This window comes from Falco naumanni, chromosome 1, assembly GCF_017639655.2.
Source record: "Falco naumanni isolate bFalNau1 chromosome 1, bFalNau1.pat, whole genome shotgun sequence".
Taxonomy (NCBI): Eukaryota; Metazoa; Chordata; class Aves; order Falconiformes; family Falconidae; genus Falco; species Falco naumanni.
Window position 1 is genome coordinate 69088717 of NC_054054.1, and position 17623 is coordinate 69106339.

Consider the following 17623-nt stretch of genomic DNA (forward strand, 5'->3'; position numbering starts at 1 on the left):
TCAGAATGAAAACTTCAAAATGTTGCTGTCCTGCTGTTTGTTTCTGAAGAATTCTTGCTGTGATGCTGATATTTGTAGCAGAGAATCCTCAGCCCTGGTAAAATCATGGTTATCTTTATAAACTGGATATAAGGTTACAGCTTCCAGTTTGAGGCTCGAGTTCTGTCTGGATAAAGACAGCAGTGGCAGAAGAATCTTCTGTCATTATGTTGAGCTAAGCCTGAATGGTTCAGGGTGAAAAGAGGCTACTTAAGTATCTGAAAATAATGTACCTTGAGCATATGAACATTTGTTTTGGTAAGACAGTGCTTCAAACATGAAATCTAAGGTGGCCCACTAATACTGTACATACTAATGTACATGGCTGTGCCTTTGATTAAGAAGATGTTTTCCTTCTGTCCTTCTTTCCTTCTGTAGAAGGAAGCTGCACTAAGTTAACTGTAGCACCGTAAGACAGTTCTGCTAAAATCTGCCCATCCAGCCCACTTCCCTTTTTTCCTGGCAAAGGCCATACTAGCAAACTGTGCAATATTACCTTTTCTTAATGGGAGGAGGCAGAAAAGTAGGGATGAACTTAATCAGCAGTATACTGGCAGCAAACATTTGAAAAGCAGTAATTTTGAGTGACTAATGCAAATAGTAGTAAGGCTTGCAGACTTTACAGAATTGCTGCTGCACAAGCCCAAGGTTGTGTATATTATAACTATTGAAAGCTTTGAGTAACTTCTGGATATGCATTGGGTGGACTAACAACGTAGGATGGGTGGTTTTGATTAATTACTGTAAATTCTGATAACTTGGCTCAATTAGAAATTAATGCTTGGGCATTAAACAGTATTTGTGTTACTCAGCAGGGACTCGTCAATCATTAAAGAAATCCTCTGACCATAAACAGGGAGAGTGGAAATAATATTTTTAAAAACTTGCATAGTAAATTATTGTGATGACTATAAAAAATTATTTTATCATGCTCTTCCACTTGAAAGAGCACTTTAAACATGCTTGACGTCAACATAGTGTTGCCATAATTGACATTAGGTCAACACTTAGACTTAATTATATTTTTTTAAAAAGCTTACATCACACTGTGAACTTGACAATACATAATGTAATGTAAGCTTTTTAAAAAGTATATTGATTTATTTATTAAATAAATGATAGATTTCTGAGGGGAAGATGTGAGAAAATGATCTTTTGTAAATTTAGTCTAACTGAAGTAATTATTTTGTATTGGTAATAGCCTCGAAAGATCTGTAAGGGTAGAAAAGAATAGTAGGCCAAACTGTTCTGTTAGGTGAATGCTGGACAGAGATCCCCAGCTCAAAATAGGATTTTTGTGTAGAGTGTGCATCGACTTGATACTTATATTTGATAGTCTAACGTGCCAACTTCAGCCATTGGAATCAATGCCTTCACAGCAAGTGTGTGAAGTGTAGATATGAAGGAGAACTTTGACTTTTGATCATTGGTTTGAATGGAGGTTGCAAGGGTTTGACCACTAAAATAAGTGTGTTCTCAGATATGAAGGTATTCCAGACCTCCACAGCCTTCTGGTTATATGTAAGATACTAACCTGTGTTAACTGAATCTCAACTTTTCTGTCGTTAAAGTGATGCCAAAACAGGAAGAATACTTCTTAGTCTTAGTCTTTGCTGTTTATGTTCCTCAGAGATTTTTTTTGTAGGCAAGGGAAATAGATTTCCTCAAGCTCAACTTTCCTACGTTACAAAAATCCAGAATCTGTTGAGTTGTGCATCAGCAAAATTTCTCAACAGTGCAATGCTGCGATGAGCTAGGTGAAGAGTAGTTGGCTGAGGGATAATGAAAATGTTTGTGCAGCATCTTACTTTTGTGCTTGATACCCCCTTTCCTAAGTCTATAACCACCTTTTATACTGCCATATATGCTGAAAGGATGTGCTGTCACTAGTGAGTTACAGGAATCACACAGACTTTGTAATGCATAGTATTCTTTTTCTGTGATTTTTTTTTTTACTGCAAAGTCAGTGTTGTCAACTCTTGCCATTGTATTGTAACTACCATTTTGTGTTATTTTCAAATGCCACGTCAGTACAGTTTGATCGCTTAGATATTACTTCAGAATATTTTCTTTGAGAGAAAAATCTTACCTATATAGCTGTAACCATGAGCTTTTGCAATCCTTCCCACCTCCTCCTAGTAGTAGTAGAACTATTCTTTTTGAAGTCAGCTTCATGAATGTGTAGACCTGGTGGCTTTTTAATTCCCATGGTATGAAGTTGTTGGTTTTGTTTTTATAACAAAGGTTAGGGCGAAAAATCCAAACCCATGATTTTGTTATACCCTCAACTCTCCAAACTGAAATAATTCAGATGTGATCTTTGCTGGGTCTACTACTTCTTCTATCATCTTTTTTGTATTTAAGCATGTCGTATTATGTGTTAGTCTGGAAAGATTGTTAGTATGTAAGAGTTGTGACAGGGCAGGATTTGGGAAGCAAGTGAAGTTTGCCTGCTACAAAAGTCACTTTCAGACTACTTAGGTGACTTAGAAAGCATAGGGTCCGTGCAAGACACTGATCTGCAGTTGCCAGTTGGCGTTTCGGCATGCAAACAGCAACTGTTTTTATTTAACGTGGAGGAAGGTAAGGAATAGGTGCTGTCTACTGTGTGACCATTCATCATGCATCTGTAGAAGACACTTTTCCTTCAATGATTGCATGGTGCAAGGCTCTGGTAGCACTGCTACTTGTACCGTTTACTGCACAGTAATAGACAAATCTCAAGGCCTCTATAGTCATAGAGCTGAAACTTAATACACTTTATGCCTAGAAATGTCGATGCTGGTGCGTTTAAGTATGAAGGACTGATAGTCCTTGCCTAGAGCATGGGATTTGATGCATGGTTTGGAACTAACATAACAAGACACGCCTGAGCAGCTGAAGATATGGTTTAGTGCCTTTTATTGTAAAGGAAGAGTATCCTAGCTGCAGTTAATTCCCATATTTGCTTTTTATATGTCATCTGATTAGTTTTCTGAGTCTGTCAGATGGTGAGAGACCTTGTGGGAATTGTTGGTCACAAAATGTGTGGTCTTGTGAAGATGCATGTATTTGTTCAGATGAAGTCCAGAAGAAAACAAAATAAAGATTTTTGGAGATCTGACTTCAACTGATCCTAATTCTACTTTTACATTTTACCAGTTCACTCCTTTTGGAGAGGGAGAGGAGAATGAGATGTGTTGTTTCCTTTATGATGGAAATGTGATGTATGATACGTATATATATTTTGAGGTCATTGTCTTGGTTTTCATCCCTTCAGCTCTTGTTCTGTTATTGTCACCTGTGGCTCTAGTTCTGTTGTGTTAGTTATCTTAGAAAGTATAGTCTGATAAGAATGCTGAGTCTGATCTGGTTTTAAATGAGAGCTATTTTTCCTAATCTTTACATTTTGTGATTGAAATTTAATTTCATTGCACATTTTGGTCCAATAAAAAGTATCATTATTACACCTTTTACATATTAGCGAGCTGAGACTAAGATGCAGAAGGTGACATCTCAGAAGTTAATCAGTGGGAGATCAAAAACTGGGAATGTGGATGTCTTTCCCCTTCTGTGCATTAAACCAGATGGCACTAGAGGTTCCATTACAGTGGTGTTTTATAAGCTGTGCTTACTTTTCAAAAGGCCTTTGTTCAATTGCTCCTCGAATTTATGGGATGAAAGCTGGATGTTGTAAAGGAATTCAAGGTGTGATGTTAAAATTTTTGCTTGATGAGGAGCAGATACACTTAAATCATTCAGAGTGATAATGAGCTGAAAAATCACCTATTAAAAATTGTGTGCAACCTGCTCTGTATATGAAGTTGTTCTTTATCTGTGCCATCATCCATTGTTTTATGGACTTTTTTATCATACGTTACAAGTTGAGACCTTCATAAAAATGTAACATCGCTTGTGTTGCTTTTAAAGTCATGCTTGCAGCTTAGAACTTTAAAAAAGAAATGACTTACCAAGTTTCCTCAGATGAGCAATATGAACTTGTTGAAGATATCCTGTGTGAAATACCTCTGCACATGAGTTAGAGACTTCCTGAGGACTCTGCCTATAAAATTCATATTTTTTGTCTTGCATTCTTTGCTTGTTGCATTCCCTTCTAGTTCATTTCATTCTGATAATGTGAATGCGTTTCCAAGTAGATTGGCAGTGTTTACAATCTCAGTCCCTAGTGCCATTTTTTAATCAAACACATAATAAAGTGCTAAATAAACCATTCCCACCTGCATCAAACTCTTTATGTTTCTGTATAGGATATTTTGTAATTTATTTACCCAGGAAGACCTGATTTATCTGCACATCTGGTTTTCAACCCAGACCTGCTTTTTATCCAGTTCTACAGCTGGTTGATTGAGGCATAAGGAGGTCAGATGGCTTTCCTGAGGTCAACATAGTGATTGTCTCAGCTGGGATTATACCCAAACTTTATCCTTTGCTGTAACCACTTGGCCACACGACTCCTAAACATTCTGTCCACATTGTTGGTGGTAATGGAACTAACTGCAAATGTTATTTTCTTTGTTTTATAGTTTTGCTTGTATTGAAATATTGTCACTTTCTTGAGTTCAGAAACATTACATCTGTTCACAACCTGGTTCTGTTCCACTTTGAACAGACACAATTTTTTGTGATGAATCTCCTTCCTGAATGCAAATGCCTGTTAGTTTCACAAGTTCTGGGGTAGTGATTGATGACATCACTGGTTTGTGTTGCTCTTCTGTGCTTCATCAGGGCAGACCCTGTTTGACACTCCTCTTTGGAAGAGGAACGAATAAATGTTTTTGCTTCTGTGTATCAGTGCCATAAGCTTCTTAAGACTCCTGGTTGCTGAGACTCTCTTCCTCTGGAGTTTACTTCACAGCAATAATACGATGTTATAACAAGATGGACAGATTTGATAAAGGACTTCCATAAACATGCATTTCTCTGTATAAATTGTACCTTTCTGTGTACCCATGAGTTGTAGACACTGGAACATGGTATCATCAGCAAAATTTTATTCTGTTTGGTCTTGCTTTGCCTTCCTGAGGAAAGTAAAAATAGTTCTAGTTTCAGGTTTTGTTATCGGTTTCCTTTTGCATTAAGTTGCCACTGCATTGAAGAAGCATGACTACATTTGTAGTACATTTGTCTCTACAATTGCAGAGAACTACAGGGTTCTCTACAATTAAGTAGACGACGATGAGGCTTGCTCTCTGGTGCCAGCCCTCTGTTGTTTCAAATTCCAGTGGAGCTTCTGTTCGTTTCACTAGATGAAATGCTCTTATTCAAAGTAGTCCATTAGGTGTTGATTACACTGTCAGTACTTTCCAGGCACAGCTTTCTTCCTTCTGCAAAATTAATTAGGTACACTGTGTCAACTGTTACAATAGCATAAAAGCAAGTGAAATTTACAGCTGGCCAGTTGTAACTTTACCAGTTAAAAATATCACAAATGCATTGGTAACAACCAGAAATGTTTCTTCTCTCCCCAAGATTTTGCTGCTGCTACTTTTCTCCAGCCCCAGTTACCTTGGCACCTGTACTGTGTCCAGGTACATCTATGTGTTCTGGTTAACTACACTGTAATAACTACAGCTGCCTGGATCAAAGCCATAAAAAGGGGGGATTGCTTTGTCTAGGAGACAGTAGGACTGGAGACAGTAAGTAGGCAAAGGAAGATCTTTTGGGATACCCAATTACTCTTTCATTGTAAAGTATTTAATTGCAACAGCAAAAAAGAATGGAGATAATGTATTTCTGGTTAATGCCATGAATGCACTTCTGAAGTGAAAATGATGAATAGAGCGAATTCAGGTACAGATTGGCATTAATTTTCCTTTAAAATGGAGGAAAAGAAACTTGTGTGAACCTGTAACTTCCATGATACTGACATGAATGCTGAAATTTTATCCCTTCTTCATTGTTTCTTATCTCATGTTGGAGTTCTTTTATTCCAACAGTTTAATAGGTCAAGTCTCCTGACCCCACCCATCTCCAGTTTACACCTGTATGATCTACAGTCCTTTTGTTCTTAAGTATTCAAGATGTCATGCATCAAGTAGTTTTTATTTTCCTTTCAGCAATTTGTGGTGTATGTAGGGACCACTGCTGCTGATGGTCAAATGCGTTTTTCCAAAATCACTTTTTGTACTGTGGTTAAGCAGTTGTTTTATTTGCTGAAATTTAAAATTGGCCTTTTGGAAGTTAGAGCAGTGGAGCACCATCAAGAGAACCTCATGATAAAATAGATGGCAATGGCAAGGACATTCTACCAACAGAATACTTGGTGGCTGTTAATTTCCACAGTAACTTATGGATGAAAGACTTGGAATAATGGATATCCTGTTAACAACAACTTTTTGAGGCTTGTAGGGATTATCTTATGTTCTGACATTATCAGAGGTGATACTCAGGAGGCAAGCTTGCTTGTTTTTTTGTTTTTTTGTTTTTTTTTTTTTTTTTTCTTTTAGACCCAGAAGCAAGCTTTTAAAGAGGTTGGAAGCCAGGAAAATATCAGGGAGCATTTCATATATGCTTGCTCTGTATTCCTTCTCTCCTAGGCATCTGCCTGTCATCTTTTTCTGGAAATAGAATTATGCTTGCTCTGTATTCCTTCTCTCCTAGGCATCTGCCTGTCATCTTTTTTTGGAAATAGAATAGTGGTCTTTAATAGTTTTTGGTCTGAGCTAGTATGACAATTTGTAGGGTTTGGAAGACCATTAATTTTACCTAAAATGGACATGATGAGTTGCAGAAAGTTGTTTCTACCTACAGCATCCTATTATGGAGTCCGGCTTTCTGGTTCTACAAGCAGTTGCATTATCATCCCTATATATTATCACAAATAATACGTTAATAAATCATGATCAGTCTGAATAGTACATAGGCAATATTGTTGGAGTGTTTGGGGGGTTTTTGCAAGAGTTCAGAATCCTACATTTCTGTCAGTTTCTAAATGTTTTCAACCTTTTCTGTTTGATCTTGTGCTTATGCTGAGCTATGGCTTGGGCAGCTCTCCCTAGATGTCTGTTGTCAGGTACTGCTCTGTCAGCTGGATGAGTATGCTCACTCTCAGCTCTCGATTTTACTAATTATTTTAGGGGCTTACTGCCTTTATTTGGTTCCTAATAAATCTCTCTTTCTCCCTTGCTGTTTGTTAACATCTGATCCTTTTGAAGAAAAGTAGGACTCTGAGTAGGACAATTTCTTCTAGTACAACTCCTTTTCACCTTGGCCTGGCTCCTGTTCCCAGTCAGATGGAAAATTATAGTGGATGCACTAAGAAGATTTATTTTTTTTCTCATCTCCCTGAATCCAAGAAGTGATGGAGGTGTCCTAAGAAGTCAGGTTATTTCAATGGTGGGTTTGAAGCACCACAAGAGATTCAAACTTTGCTAAAACATCTGTTTCCTGACAGGTTAGGCTCGTTATTCCTGAGGTAAACTTCCAGAAAAGGGCTTTGTGTCCTTAAACAGTAACAATTTAACAGGCTGGAGGTTGAGCTGACTGTTATGTGCAAAAGTTAATGGTTTTTTTGTGAGGACACAATGCAGCCACCTGTGTATTATTACAGTGTGGAAATTAGTCAGTTGTCTGGCATAGCTTTTGGTCTGACAAATTCTGGAGATAATAAAACAATTATCATTTTTGTTGGGTTTTAAGTTGTCTTCCCTTCTCTCTCCATGCACAAATGCCATGCACATGCCTTTCTTAGCCATGCTACTTTTGTGCTGTTGGCTGGATTTGCTTAGATCAGCTTCTAGATTCTGCCTCCCCCTGCCCCTTACAAGACGAGTTTGAGGAATTCAGTTATCCTTTGCGCTTCCTTTGCTACCGTTCAATAAATTCAAGTTAGAGACCTAAACCTGGTATTGGTATTAATCCATATTCTTTAAATTCTTCCTTTCTAAAATGAAGAAACACAAAATAGCCCCTTTTCATGGCTACATTGCTTCTTCAAACCAGGAAAAAAAGCAGGCAATGATTAAATCTAAGCAGTATGATTTTACATGCGTGTAATCCTTTTACTTGAAGAGAACCCCTTTTTGAAAGCCTAGCTGAGTAGGCTACAGCTGAGTAGATTGGTGGTATCCCGAATGAGGATTAAAATGAACCCTGCACATTTAAAATGTGCTGGTAGCTGTAGAGAGATCATGCTTTTTTTTGTTTCTGTCCATGAGTGTTCCTTTTGTAGAGAAGCTCCTGTTGCTTCTTTTTTTCCTCTCCACCAATGGGAGAAAGAATCTTGTTAGCAGAGCTAGGAAACAGAAGATAACGAGTGCCCCTTCAGATCTGCCATTTGAAGTGCATCTCATACTTTCATGCTTTTGCTTACTGCATCCTACTGTATCTGCCTTGATCAGTGGAATAATTTGCTTCACAATAGTTTAAAGTCACATCCATGATCATCTGCTGCTGAGATAAACAGAGTATTTCATGCCACATGACTGTCATTATGGTTCTCCTTAGGTCAGTGGTGGAGCATGGATGGTGTGGAACCTGCCACACCTCCATGTTGCTGCTCTTTCTCTTCTGTTGTTTCTAGTACTTTTGTTGGTGGTGGTTTTCCCCCACCTGCTGTTAAAGTAGGGTGCTGAAACGTCTGCAGTTCAAGACCGCCAGTGGCTAAAACACTCCTCTAGATCTATCATAACTAGCTAAGTCGATTGGAAAGCTGGCTTCCAGCTGATCAGGGAAAAAGGGTCTGAATCTGCTCGGATCTCACCACGAGCACTGGGTATTGTAAATGTCCTCCTCACTTAAGACTGTCTTTTCTTTTTCTATGTATGGTTTCTTGGCTTTTTGTTTTCTAAAAGGTCAACTTAACTGAAGCCTGGAAGCAGCTCCATGAGTATCCCTCCTGCCCTTGCAGAACCCCACTGTAATGCTTGCAGTGTTGATAGTGGCTGTAGAAATTGGGAGAGAGCTGAGCCCCACTGAAGCAAGGAGATCACCTTGGTAGTCATCTCCAGTGAGGCCAGGGACTGCTTATGAACTTGGCCTTGGAGAATTTAAAGCAGAGACATTTCTTGTGCTTGATAACAGTGATGAGTGTTTATGTCAGGCCTAATAAATGAAATAAGAACTAGATAATGTGCAACAGCACAATGAGGAGCTTGTATTACAGAGTTCTCTCTCTCCTGGGTTGGTGGTGTACGTGTGTCAGCTTGAAGGTGAGGTACTTGGCTGAATACATCTGCCCAGCAGGTTGGCATCAGGAGCTTAAGACACTGATAATTACGTGCAGTGAAAAAATAATTATCATTCATGTGTTGCTCGTCATTGTAATGCTATGAAGGATTTATTGTAAAGAATCCAAAAGCAGTATTTTCAGGCATTTGCCTGCGTTCCGTTTTTATGAATTGCAAGAGAACGTGGAGAATTAATGGGTGGCTGAGGCCCCCTAGTGCCAGCAGAGCACACTGCACTCCTCAGGCACAACGGCCACTTTATATTTACTCTTATTTTTTAATGTAAAGAAACACTTTTTAGGCTAAGATTCCTTATGATGTATTAATTGTTTGCCTTAAATTGCTTCCTTACTGGAAACATGAATTCTTGATCATTGAAATTTTATTTTTATGTCTTCTTTTACAAAGCTGTGCAGACAGTGAGAGAAATTATTCTGGTTTGCAATTATTCTCATTAATATTTGCTTTGCAGGCAAAAAACTATATAGGGAAGCTGAACGCTTGTGAGGTAAATTTTTGGTCACAGTTATATGTCTGCCCAAGAATGACTGGGAGGAAGCATAGCTAGTGGTGTCAGATGCTGTGGTGTATTATATAACTTGGCAGTGGGAGTGATGGGGAAGAAAAAGTGCCAGCGAGGGAGGAGCAAGACAGTTGTGGGATTTTGGTTTGGTTTTGTGGTTATTAGCCATGTGGGTTTGGTTGAATTGCTAAGACCTTGAGAATCACTTCCGAATGCTATGATCTAAGATACAGCAGTGTGGGTATCTGTTAGAATAGATTCCTTTTGTGCTTAAAATTTAACTTAAAAGTGTGTATTTACAACTAATGTAAAGTAGTACAGAGCTGCCCTTCAAGGAAGAAAATTAGAGTCTAGAATCTGGCTCCATGTAAGGTAATTTAATGGTGGCTTTAGACTATTACTGAAACAGCTCTTTTCAGTATTTCTGTGTTGCATAGTCTCAGAATTTGTTGGAATTTGTCTTGTTTTTGTCAAAATCTAGCTATGTACTCTTGTGACAAAGTTTTGGCATTCAGTCAGGTATGAATAGCAGCTAATAAAGTTTTAATAAATCAATTTTGGTGTTTAGTTGGCTTGTCACTCTCACCAGTCTGTAACGTTCCCCCTCATTTTACTGTTACACAAATTTTTAATGAGGAAAAGAAGGTGGTGAGCCTAGTGCAGAATGCTGTTGCATGTCATTCTTTAACAATGAAATCAAAAAGTGCAGATGTAAAGTTTAGCCTTTATAAGTAGATATGCTTTGTTTTCTAGACATTTTGTAAACTAGTGTCTTCAGAGATAAAGTTGCCAAAGACACCTGAAATGTACTCAGAGGGGAGTAGGGAGGACATGAGAAAGGTAAAAAGTTCCAAGGAATCACTCTGGGTGACGTTAGATCTGTGTCTTTTGTTCTTATTTTGGATGCATTTTGGAAGCCTAGTGTTGGTGGTCTCTACAAAGGCCTACCCTACACAAACTCTTCTTCAGGGCTATCAGTTCTTAGAGTAAATGGTAACTGTTTTCAAAATACATTGTTAAGTCAAAATGGTTTGAATGGTAATCTTCATTGTTTTTTTTTCCAAAGACAGTAAGGTTGATGCTTCCAAAGTTGTGAAACAGAATGTGCTGAAAGTGAACTTTTCTGCCCTTTCTGTTGTTCCCTGTTTTAGATGCTGAGTTGACTGAAGGCTGTAGGTGTGATCTAGCCATGCCTCTACACTATCTACTAGTCACGATCCAGTTAGCATCTGAGTTTCAAGAACTTTTGTTCAGTTGAACTTTTCTATGAACATCAGTAGCAGACTTAGGAAGAACAAATAAAAATGAAGGAGGGTTGGGATTTGTATTTTGTTTTGCTATTAGTTGAGGTATATCTCATAATTTCTATCACAAAGAATATTTTATACTTTGTCATAATTTTCTGCTGTTTTGAAGGACCAGTTCAGGCTGAAGAAACCTAGTTGTGGGATACAGTTTTGTGTGGACCTGAACATACCCTACTGTAATCAATGTCTATCCCTTAAACTGTTCTGGATTTACAAATGTCTCACTTGTGTTTGGAATAGCTGTGGAACATGCCACATATTTACAAATTAAAAAGGGAAAGATTCAGTATAACATTCTTCTTTTTTTCTTTCTTTTTTTTGGCAGTTCTTCAAGGATCTTATGCATAGCATATGAGGTTTTGCAGGGTTTGCAGTATATGAACAAACATGGAATGGTCCACCGAGCACTCTCTCCTTGCAATATTCTTTTGGATCGAAAGGTACAGCTGCAGAAATTAGTCTGGTTTTTGTTTGATTTTTGTTTTTTCCTCTTGCTGCCAATGGGCAGCATGCTATGTCATATATGAGCACTGGGCAGTCACAGCCTTTCTGATGGGGAAGAAGATGTTGTGGTTGTTTTTGTTGTGGGTTTGTTGTTTGGGCTTTTTTTTTAAACTACAGTTTCCCCCCATTTCTTAAATTTCAAATGTATTTCAGATTTTTCCTCTTTTCGCATTTTCTTCTATCCCAAACCACTTTTTTCACCCTTTTCTTCTTACAGTGGTATTCTAAGTATACTTGTCATCATTGTGATTAGTTACAAGACCTTCCTAGCTGTTTGAATATGAAAATATTTCTTCTGGCTAATTAGCAGTTAATAACATCTCTTGTGTTTCGTGGCAATCTGATACTTTTAAGATACCAACATATTTCTTTGTTAATTTTAAATTATTAAAATTCCTGTGTCTTTCAAATCTGTTGTCACAGACTGTTGAGTTTGCAGTGTGGAATACAGGTTCTTTTCATAAAAGCTGGGAGAAATTAATAGCTGCTGTTATACTCAGAGCAGTTGCTTCATCTGAACTGACAGCTAAAGAGCTTGGTCTGTCTGCATAACCCCTCTCTCTTTCCCCTTCTTTGTTTATATAGAATAGCTAGATCCTTCCCTTGGGAGGAAGGAATGGTGTTTTTAATATACTTGTAAACAAATGAAAATCATAATGATACTTTAACAAGCAAAAGTACTTGGGATTTTAAGATACTCCTAAAATCAATAAAGGAACAAAAGCGAGCCATGAGACCATAAACTTCTAAACTTTTCCCCTGCACTTTCAATAGCTTGCTGATGTAGCCTTCGCTGTTGAATGATCTGCAGGCTGGCTGAGTATAATTCAAAATTCAGCAGAAATAATGTCTCAGTTTAACATAACTTCTGGACCTATTTTTTCTTGTTTTGGTGTTAACTTTCTGCCTCCACAGAATTAAAGCAAGCACCTGGAAAACTTGGGGTTTTTTGGAATATGTGTTGACACAGTTAAGTAGAGCAAGCTAGTAATGAATTGATGGGAAGGACTGCAGGAGCAAGGCTGGGTAGATAGAAAAGGTGAGGGAATACTGGTGATACTTAGGGAGTTCTGGGATTCAAACAGGATTTTGAACAGTTTTCAAACAGGAAAAATGTTCAGTAGAGTATTTAAGCCTTTTTAATTTACTGAAAATATACTGTAACTTAAAAAGTTCTGATTTTCTTGTGCATTCCAAACAATCTGATTACTTAATGCCCTTGGAAAGTGAAAGTATTAGAAATAAGCAGCTTATTAACTTGCCATGGAGTTCTACATAATAGATGAGACAGAAATGTAAGAAGATGATTTTATAGGTATCTGTCTTCTGGCAGCTAATGCAACTTGAATATTTTATTATTTTTTTAATTTTTTATTCTTTTTTTTTTTTTTTTTTTTTAAGCTTAAACACAGATTTTTCCAGGATCAGATTCTGCTGCTCGTAATCATTTTTTATTTTCCTTTTCAGGGACACGTGAAGTTGGCTAAATTTGGACTCTACCATATGACTGCTCAAGGTGTTGATGTTGATTTTCCTATAGGGTAAGGTAGTAGCTACACAATACAAATGTGTCAGGGATATATTTTTTCAGGTAACAATTTATGCTTTGAGGAATCATCTTCAAAAATGTGTTGTATGCACAGATTATAGGTTGCTGGTTTGATTCATACTTGTTGCATACATCCTTTACACAGAAGCTTCTGATAACGTCACTGAAGAGGTTATCATCTGACTAGATGAAATTAATGAAAGAGAATGGATATCACGCAAACATACTACTGTAATTATATGATGTCAGCCCTTATTGCCTAGATTTGCCTTCAAATGGTAGTAGTTCCCTGGGACTCAGACAATCTAATTTCAAATTTAAGAGAAACCACAACCAGCGGTTTGCTGTTGCACACCGCTGTAGGCATCTTGCTCTTTATCATTTTGTGATTTATTTTCAAATGATCTTACTGTCTAGCCAAAGTGCCATTACAGCGTTTCCTTGCCGTTTTTTGAGGTGTCATGTTGTTTACAGTTGAAACACTGAGCTGATTCTTGAAGATATGCCCAAAAGAAATAATGATGTTTCCATTCAAAAGGTGGTTTCGGATTTTGGGATTTTTTAAGCATTATAATGAATTGTTTTTAGAAAAATCAATAATGTTGTTTTAAAATCATCTAGCAGCAGGTAAAGTATGTCCTCAACACCTTTGTGGTTTTTTTTTTTTTTTTTTTTTTTAACAAATTCAGAAGTTATTTGATGGGAATGCTGTCAGTGGAGGAGAATACTGCCACCACAGATCCAGTATGGGTCTAGGATACATTTAGCTAACGTACAAGTGCTAGAACACAATACATATTTTCTTTGAGATATGTAGGCATACTATTTTGAAAGCTGCTGTTACTTTCTCTCACAAAAAGTCAGAGCTAGTGATTAAGATTTGACCTTTTGTGTAGTAGGCACTATGTATTATACAACTGGAGGGAAACTTTGCTGTTATGTGTAGGTTTTGACTGGATAAAATAGAACAATCTACATTGCTATGAGTTCTAGTTTCTCAGAATGCAAAATTATTTTGATTACTGTAACTGGAAAGGTAGGTTTTTGGACAGACAGGATATTAATGTTGCTGCATCTTTCTAGGTACCCATCATATCTGGCACCTGAAGTAATTGCACAGGGAATAGTAAAACCAAGTGATCATACTCAGTGTGAGAAGCCTCAGCCTTCTGGCCCTAAATCAGATCTCTGGTCTCTTGGTATAATATTATTTGAGCTTTGCATGGTATGTAAGAGGATGATTCTCTGGATTGTGACTCTTGGGGAATAGTTACATTAACTTGGTTGCTCTTGAGTTTGGGGTTCATGACACTTTGCCTATTACTCAAGTCCAAATACTAGAATATGTTAGTATTCCTACCTGGACAGTATTGCTGGGGGTTCTAGTAGTAGGGTGCGTATTGACTTGGTATGTGTGTATGTGTTAACCATGAAGGGCAGCTGCCTGTTAAGCTACAGTGATGTGAGTGCATGATAGAATTGTTAGTGAGGAATAGCTTCTGAACCAGGATTATCTCTAGATAATCTGTTGTTTAATTGTGCTTTTAAGCATGGAATATTTGTCATGCCCTCATTCTCCTTAGAAAGGTTGAGAAACTAATAACAGTTGCACGGAGAGGAAGAGAAGGGAGAGTCTCTCTTGCTGTCAGAGCTTAAAGAGCTTCTATACAGAATTACAGGTTTAATTTGGAAGATGCTTACTTGACTCTAGAAGTTGAAATACATTATAGCAGCATAATGTTTGCTCTTTGTATATGTTAAACTGGCCTTCTTTGATTCAAACACAAAAACATTCTGTAGGGAGGTATGATCTAACAAATACCTCAATGTTGATATTTAGTCTCATTATATAACTAAATTGTCAGACAATTGCATGGTCAAGAATCTGTTTTATATAGTGATTAGATCAGGATACTGGAAACAGTCTTCTTTTGCATATTCTACTGTAAATTTGCATAGTGTTCATAAATCATGATTTATTCTTTTGAATAAGTACATTTTGATTAAAATGTGATGATGGTATTCTTTGAAACACCTTTAGAGGGATTTTCAGGTGACTTTTCAAAAACACCGTGCGATAATACAAGCTATGATGATTATCATGTTTAGTAATGAATTACCTGTGTTCATGTTTATGTTGGAGAAAGTACAGTTCTTAGAAGCCTGTTTCCTGTTTCTGAGTTAATAATAAGCTTGCAGTTTTGCTAAGGCAGCTTGGAACTTTGTTTTGCCTTTTTGTTGTTGTTGTTTCTTTTGTATTTGTTCTGGGAAAGAGACGTTATAAATGATACATTTTTTCTTTATGATGGCATGAAATGGTTTCTGCTATAGTTGAGGTAAATAGTTTTCGTGAATCTAAAATTCATGCATGGAAGCTTAGTTCACTCTCTTTGTATATAGATGGGTGTGTATGGTATCTAAATATTTTTATGTAGCAACATTCAACTGTTGATTTGATTTTGTTATTCATTTAGGGGAGAAAATTATTCCAGAGTTTGGAGATAGCAGAAAGATTGAAATTTATCATAATGTTAGGTAAGTAGCACAAAATCAATTTTTCAGGTTTCTAATCAGCTCTATAATTAGAGCTTTACAGACTAGTCAGCTTGTGATGTTCAAACCTAAGGTACTTTATCTTTGTCAGCTTTCATCTCCAGAATTAAATAGGCATTTGAAATATGGTTGCTTGTCTAGGGAAGGTGCAGAGGTGGGTGCCAGGAAAAATACATTTGCAGAAGAACTGTGAGTAGGTTAGAGAAAGGGCAAACTATAAAAAACAAAACAAACAAAAAAACCATGCTCAGAAAAGGTTGTACTTTTGATGGTTATTTGTTGTTTTATGTTGCAGGAGGTTTCTGAAATGAGTTAGGAATCTTATGATGCTAAAGAAAACTGTCCCTGCACTAGCACTGCTTGTGTACCAAATCCCAAGCAGGGAGAAGCAGGACTCAAATAGGAAGACGGAAAATAAAAAGAGCTGAGAAGTGTATTACTGGATCCAGGCTTATGTTTCTGGATTCACCTACAAACTATAAAACATTACTGTAGACATGGAATTATTGCTTAATGTAAATGAGTCTGGAAGTGGGTACATTTTGTGGCCTTTAAAAGTTGGTTTATTGTAGAATTTATGTATAAACCATGTGAGGGAAAGGACATGAATTTGCAATTTGAAGTTTTGTCAGTAAGTTATTATCTAGAGCAAATACCAATACTGTTGAAGTTAGTTACTGTTGGTAGAAACATAGTTTTCACTCAGTAGTTAGTGCTTGGGTGCTGAAATTTTGTTTTGTTAACAAAGCGTCCTGAAGCATTTCAGTTCCCTTCAAGTTGAATGCAAGTTACATGTAACCTTTATCCACTGAAAAACCTTCATGTCCTGAATTATTTTCTCAATAACATGTGGAAAACAAGTTATGAAGTACCGCTAGTATTATCTGCAGGTAGCAATAAAACAAAAATTACCTTGACATTCTAGATGCAGATATTTAAATTGTTCTAGGGATATTTTTTTTAGAAGTGGAAACACTGTTTTAAATTATTTGACAGAATCTGACACTGTGGATTTACTAAGCCTCCAAAAATATTTTCACTGTTAAATGAGGTGTGCTGATTAACTTCCTTAGGCTTCGATTTTCTGTCTGCATAGGTGATGATGATAATTTTCATTTCTAATTTTGAGAATTCACTTTTATATGATGTGACAATGTCAATAAAAACCCAAAGTTAAGTGCTTTTTATTGGGGTGGGTTTTTATCTGATTTACTGCTTAATTGTTACCATTTTTTTCAAAGTCTTGAACTCTTTATTGTTTGTTTTTCAAAGGCTGTGTAGATGATATTGTAACTGTATTGGCTGAAGAACATGGTTGCCTTGATATTATTAAGGTTTGTGGAACTAGTTTACTTTTCCATACAGTCTTATCCAAAACATTTTATTATTGTTGCATAGTATTTCATATACTTTTTTTTAACTTGTTTAGTCACTTGATGTATTGCAGTATAAAGAAAAAATTTTGAAGTCTAAACTACTTGTCTAAGATCCCTTCAAATAACCAGTACTGGTAAAATTCATTCTTTGCTAAAATTCCTGTCAATCTCAGTAAATGTTAACACTCTCTGGATAGAAAAAAAAATCTTTAAAGTGTTGGGGTTTAGAACTTTTCTTCTGGAGATTTAGTCTTCTATCTGGTCCACTTTATACTTATTGATAGTGTAGGTTTATACAGTTCAACTCCTCCTCACTCCCAACATTGTTCACTGAATTTTAGTGTCTGTATTTTGAGACATTATGTGAAAGGATTCTGACTATTAGCAGAAGGGAGTTCCCAGGTACTGCATTGTTTCAAACTGGGTACAGAATATCTAAATTTAAAAATAAAAATAAAAAGCTAAGCTGCATGCATTGCAATTTTTTTTCCCCCAAAAGCAAATGGAGGGCTGAGGGTTGAGAAGAATAATTTCCCCAGCATTTTAACTAACTTCGTATGTGTAGGTGTGAAATTATATTGCTCTCAAAGGAGTAGCCTGTATGT

At 36.9% G+C, this 17623-nt stretch overlaps 1 protein-coding gene across 2 annotated transcripts in view; it reads left to right on the forward strand.

Annotated features, from left to right (window-relative positions):
- The window catches only part of TBCK (TBC1 domain containing kinase), a 118110-nt gene that overhangs the window by 19747 nt on the left and 80740 nt on the right, over positions 1-17623 (forward strand). For both annotated transcript variants that reach the window (XM_040598123.1, XM_040598112.1), the window contains 5 exons: positions 11362-11476; positions 13008-13081; positions 14173-14314; positions 15564-15624; positions 16915-16976. In XM_040598123.1, coding sequence (XP_040454057.1) covers positions 11414-11476; positions 13008-13081; positions 14173-14314; positions 15564-15624; positions 16915-16976 — 402 coding nt within the window. In that variant the 5' untranslated portion in view covers positions 11362-11413. The remainder of the gene's footprint in view (positions 1-11361; positions 11477-13007; positions 13082-14172; positions 14315-15563; positions 15625-16914; positions 16977-17623) is intronic.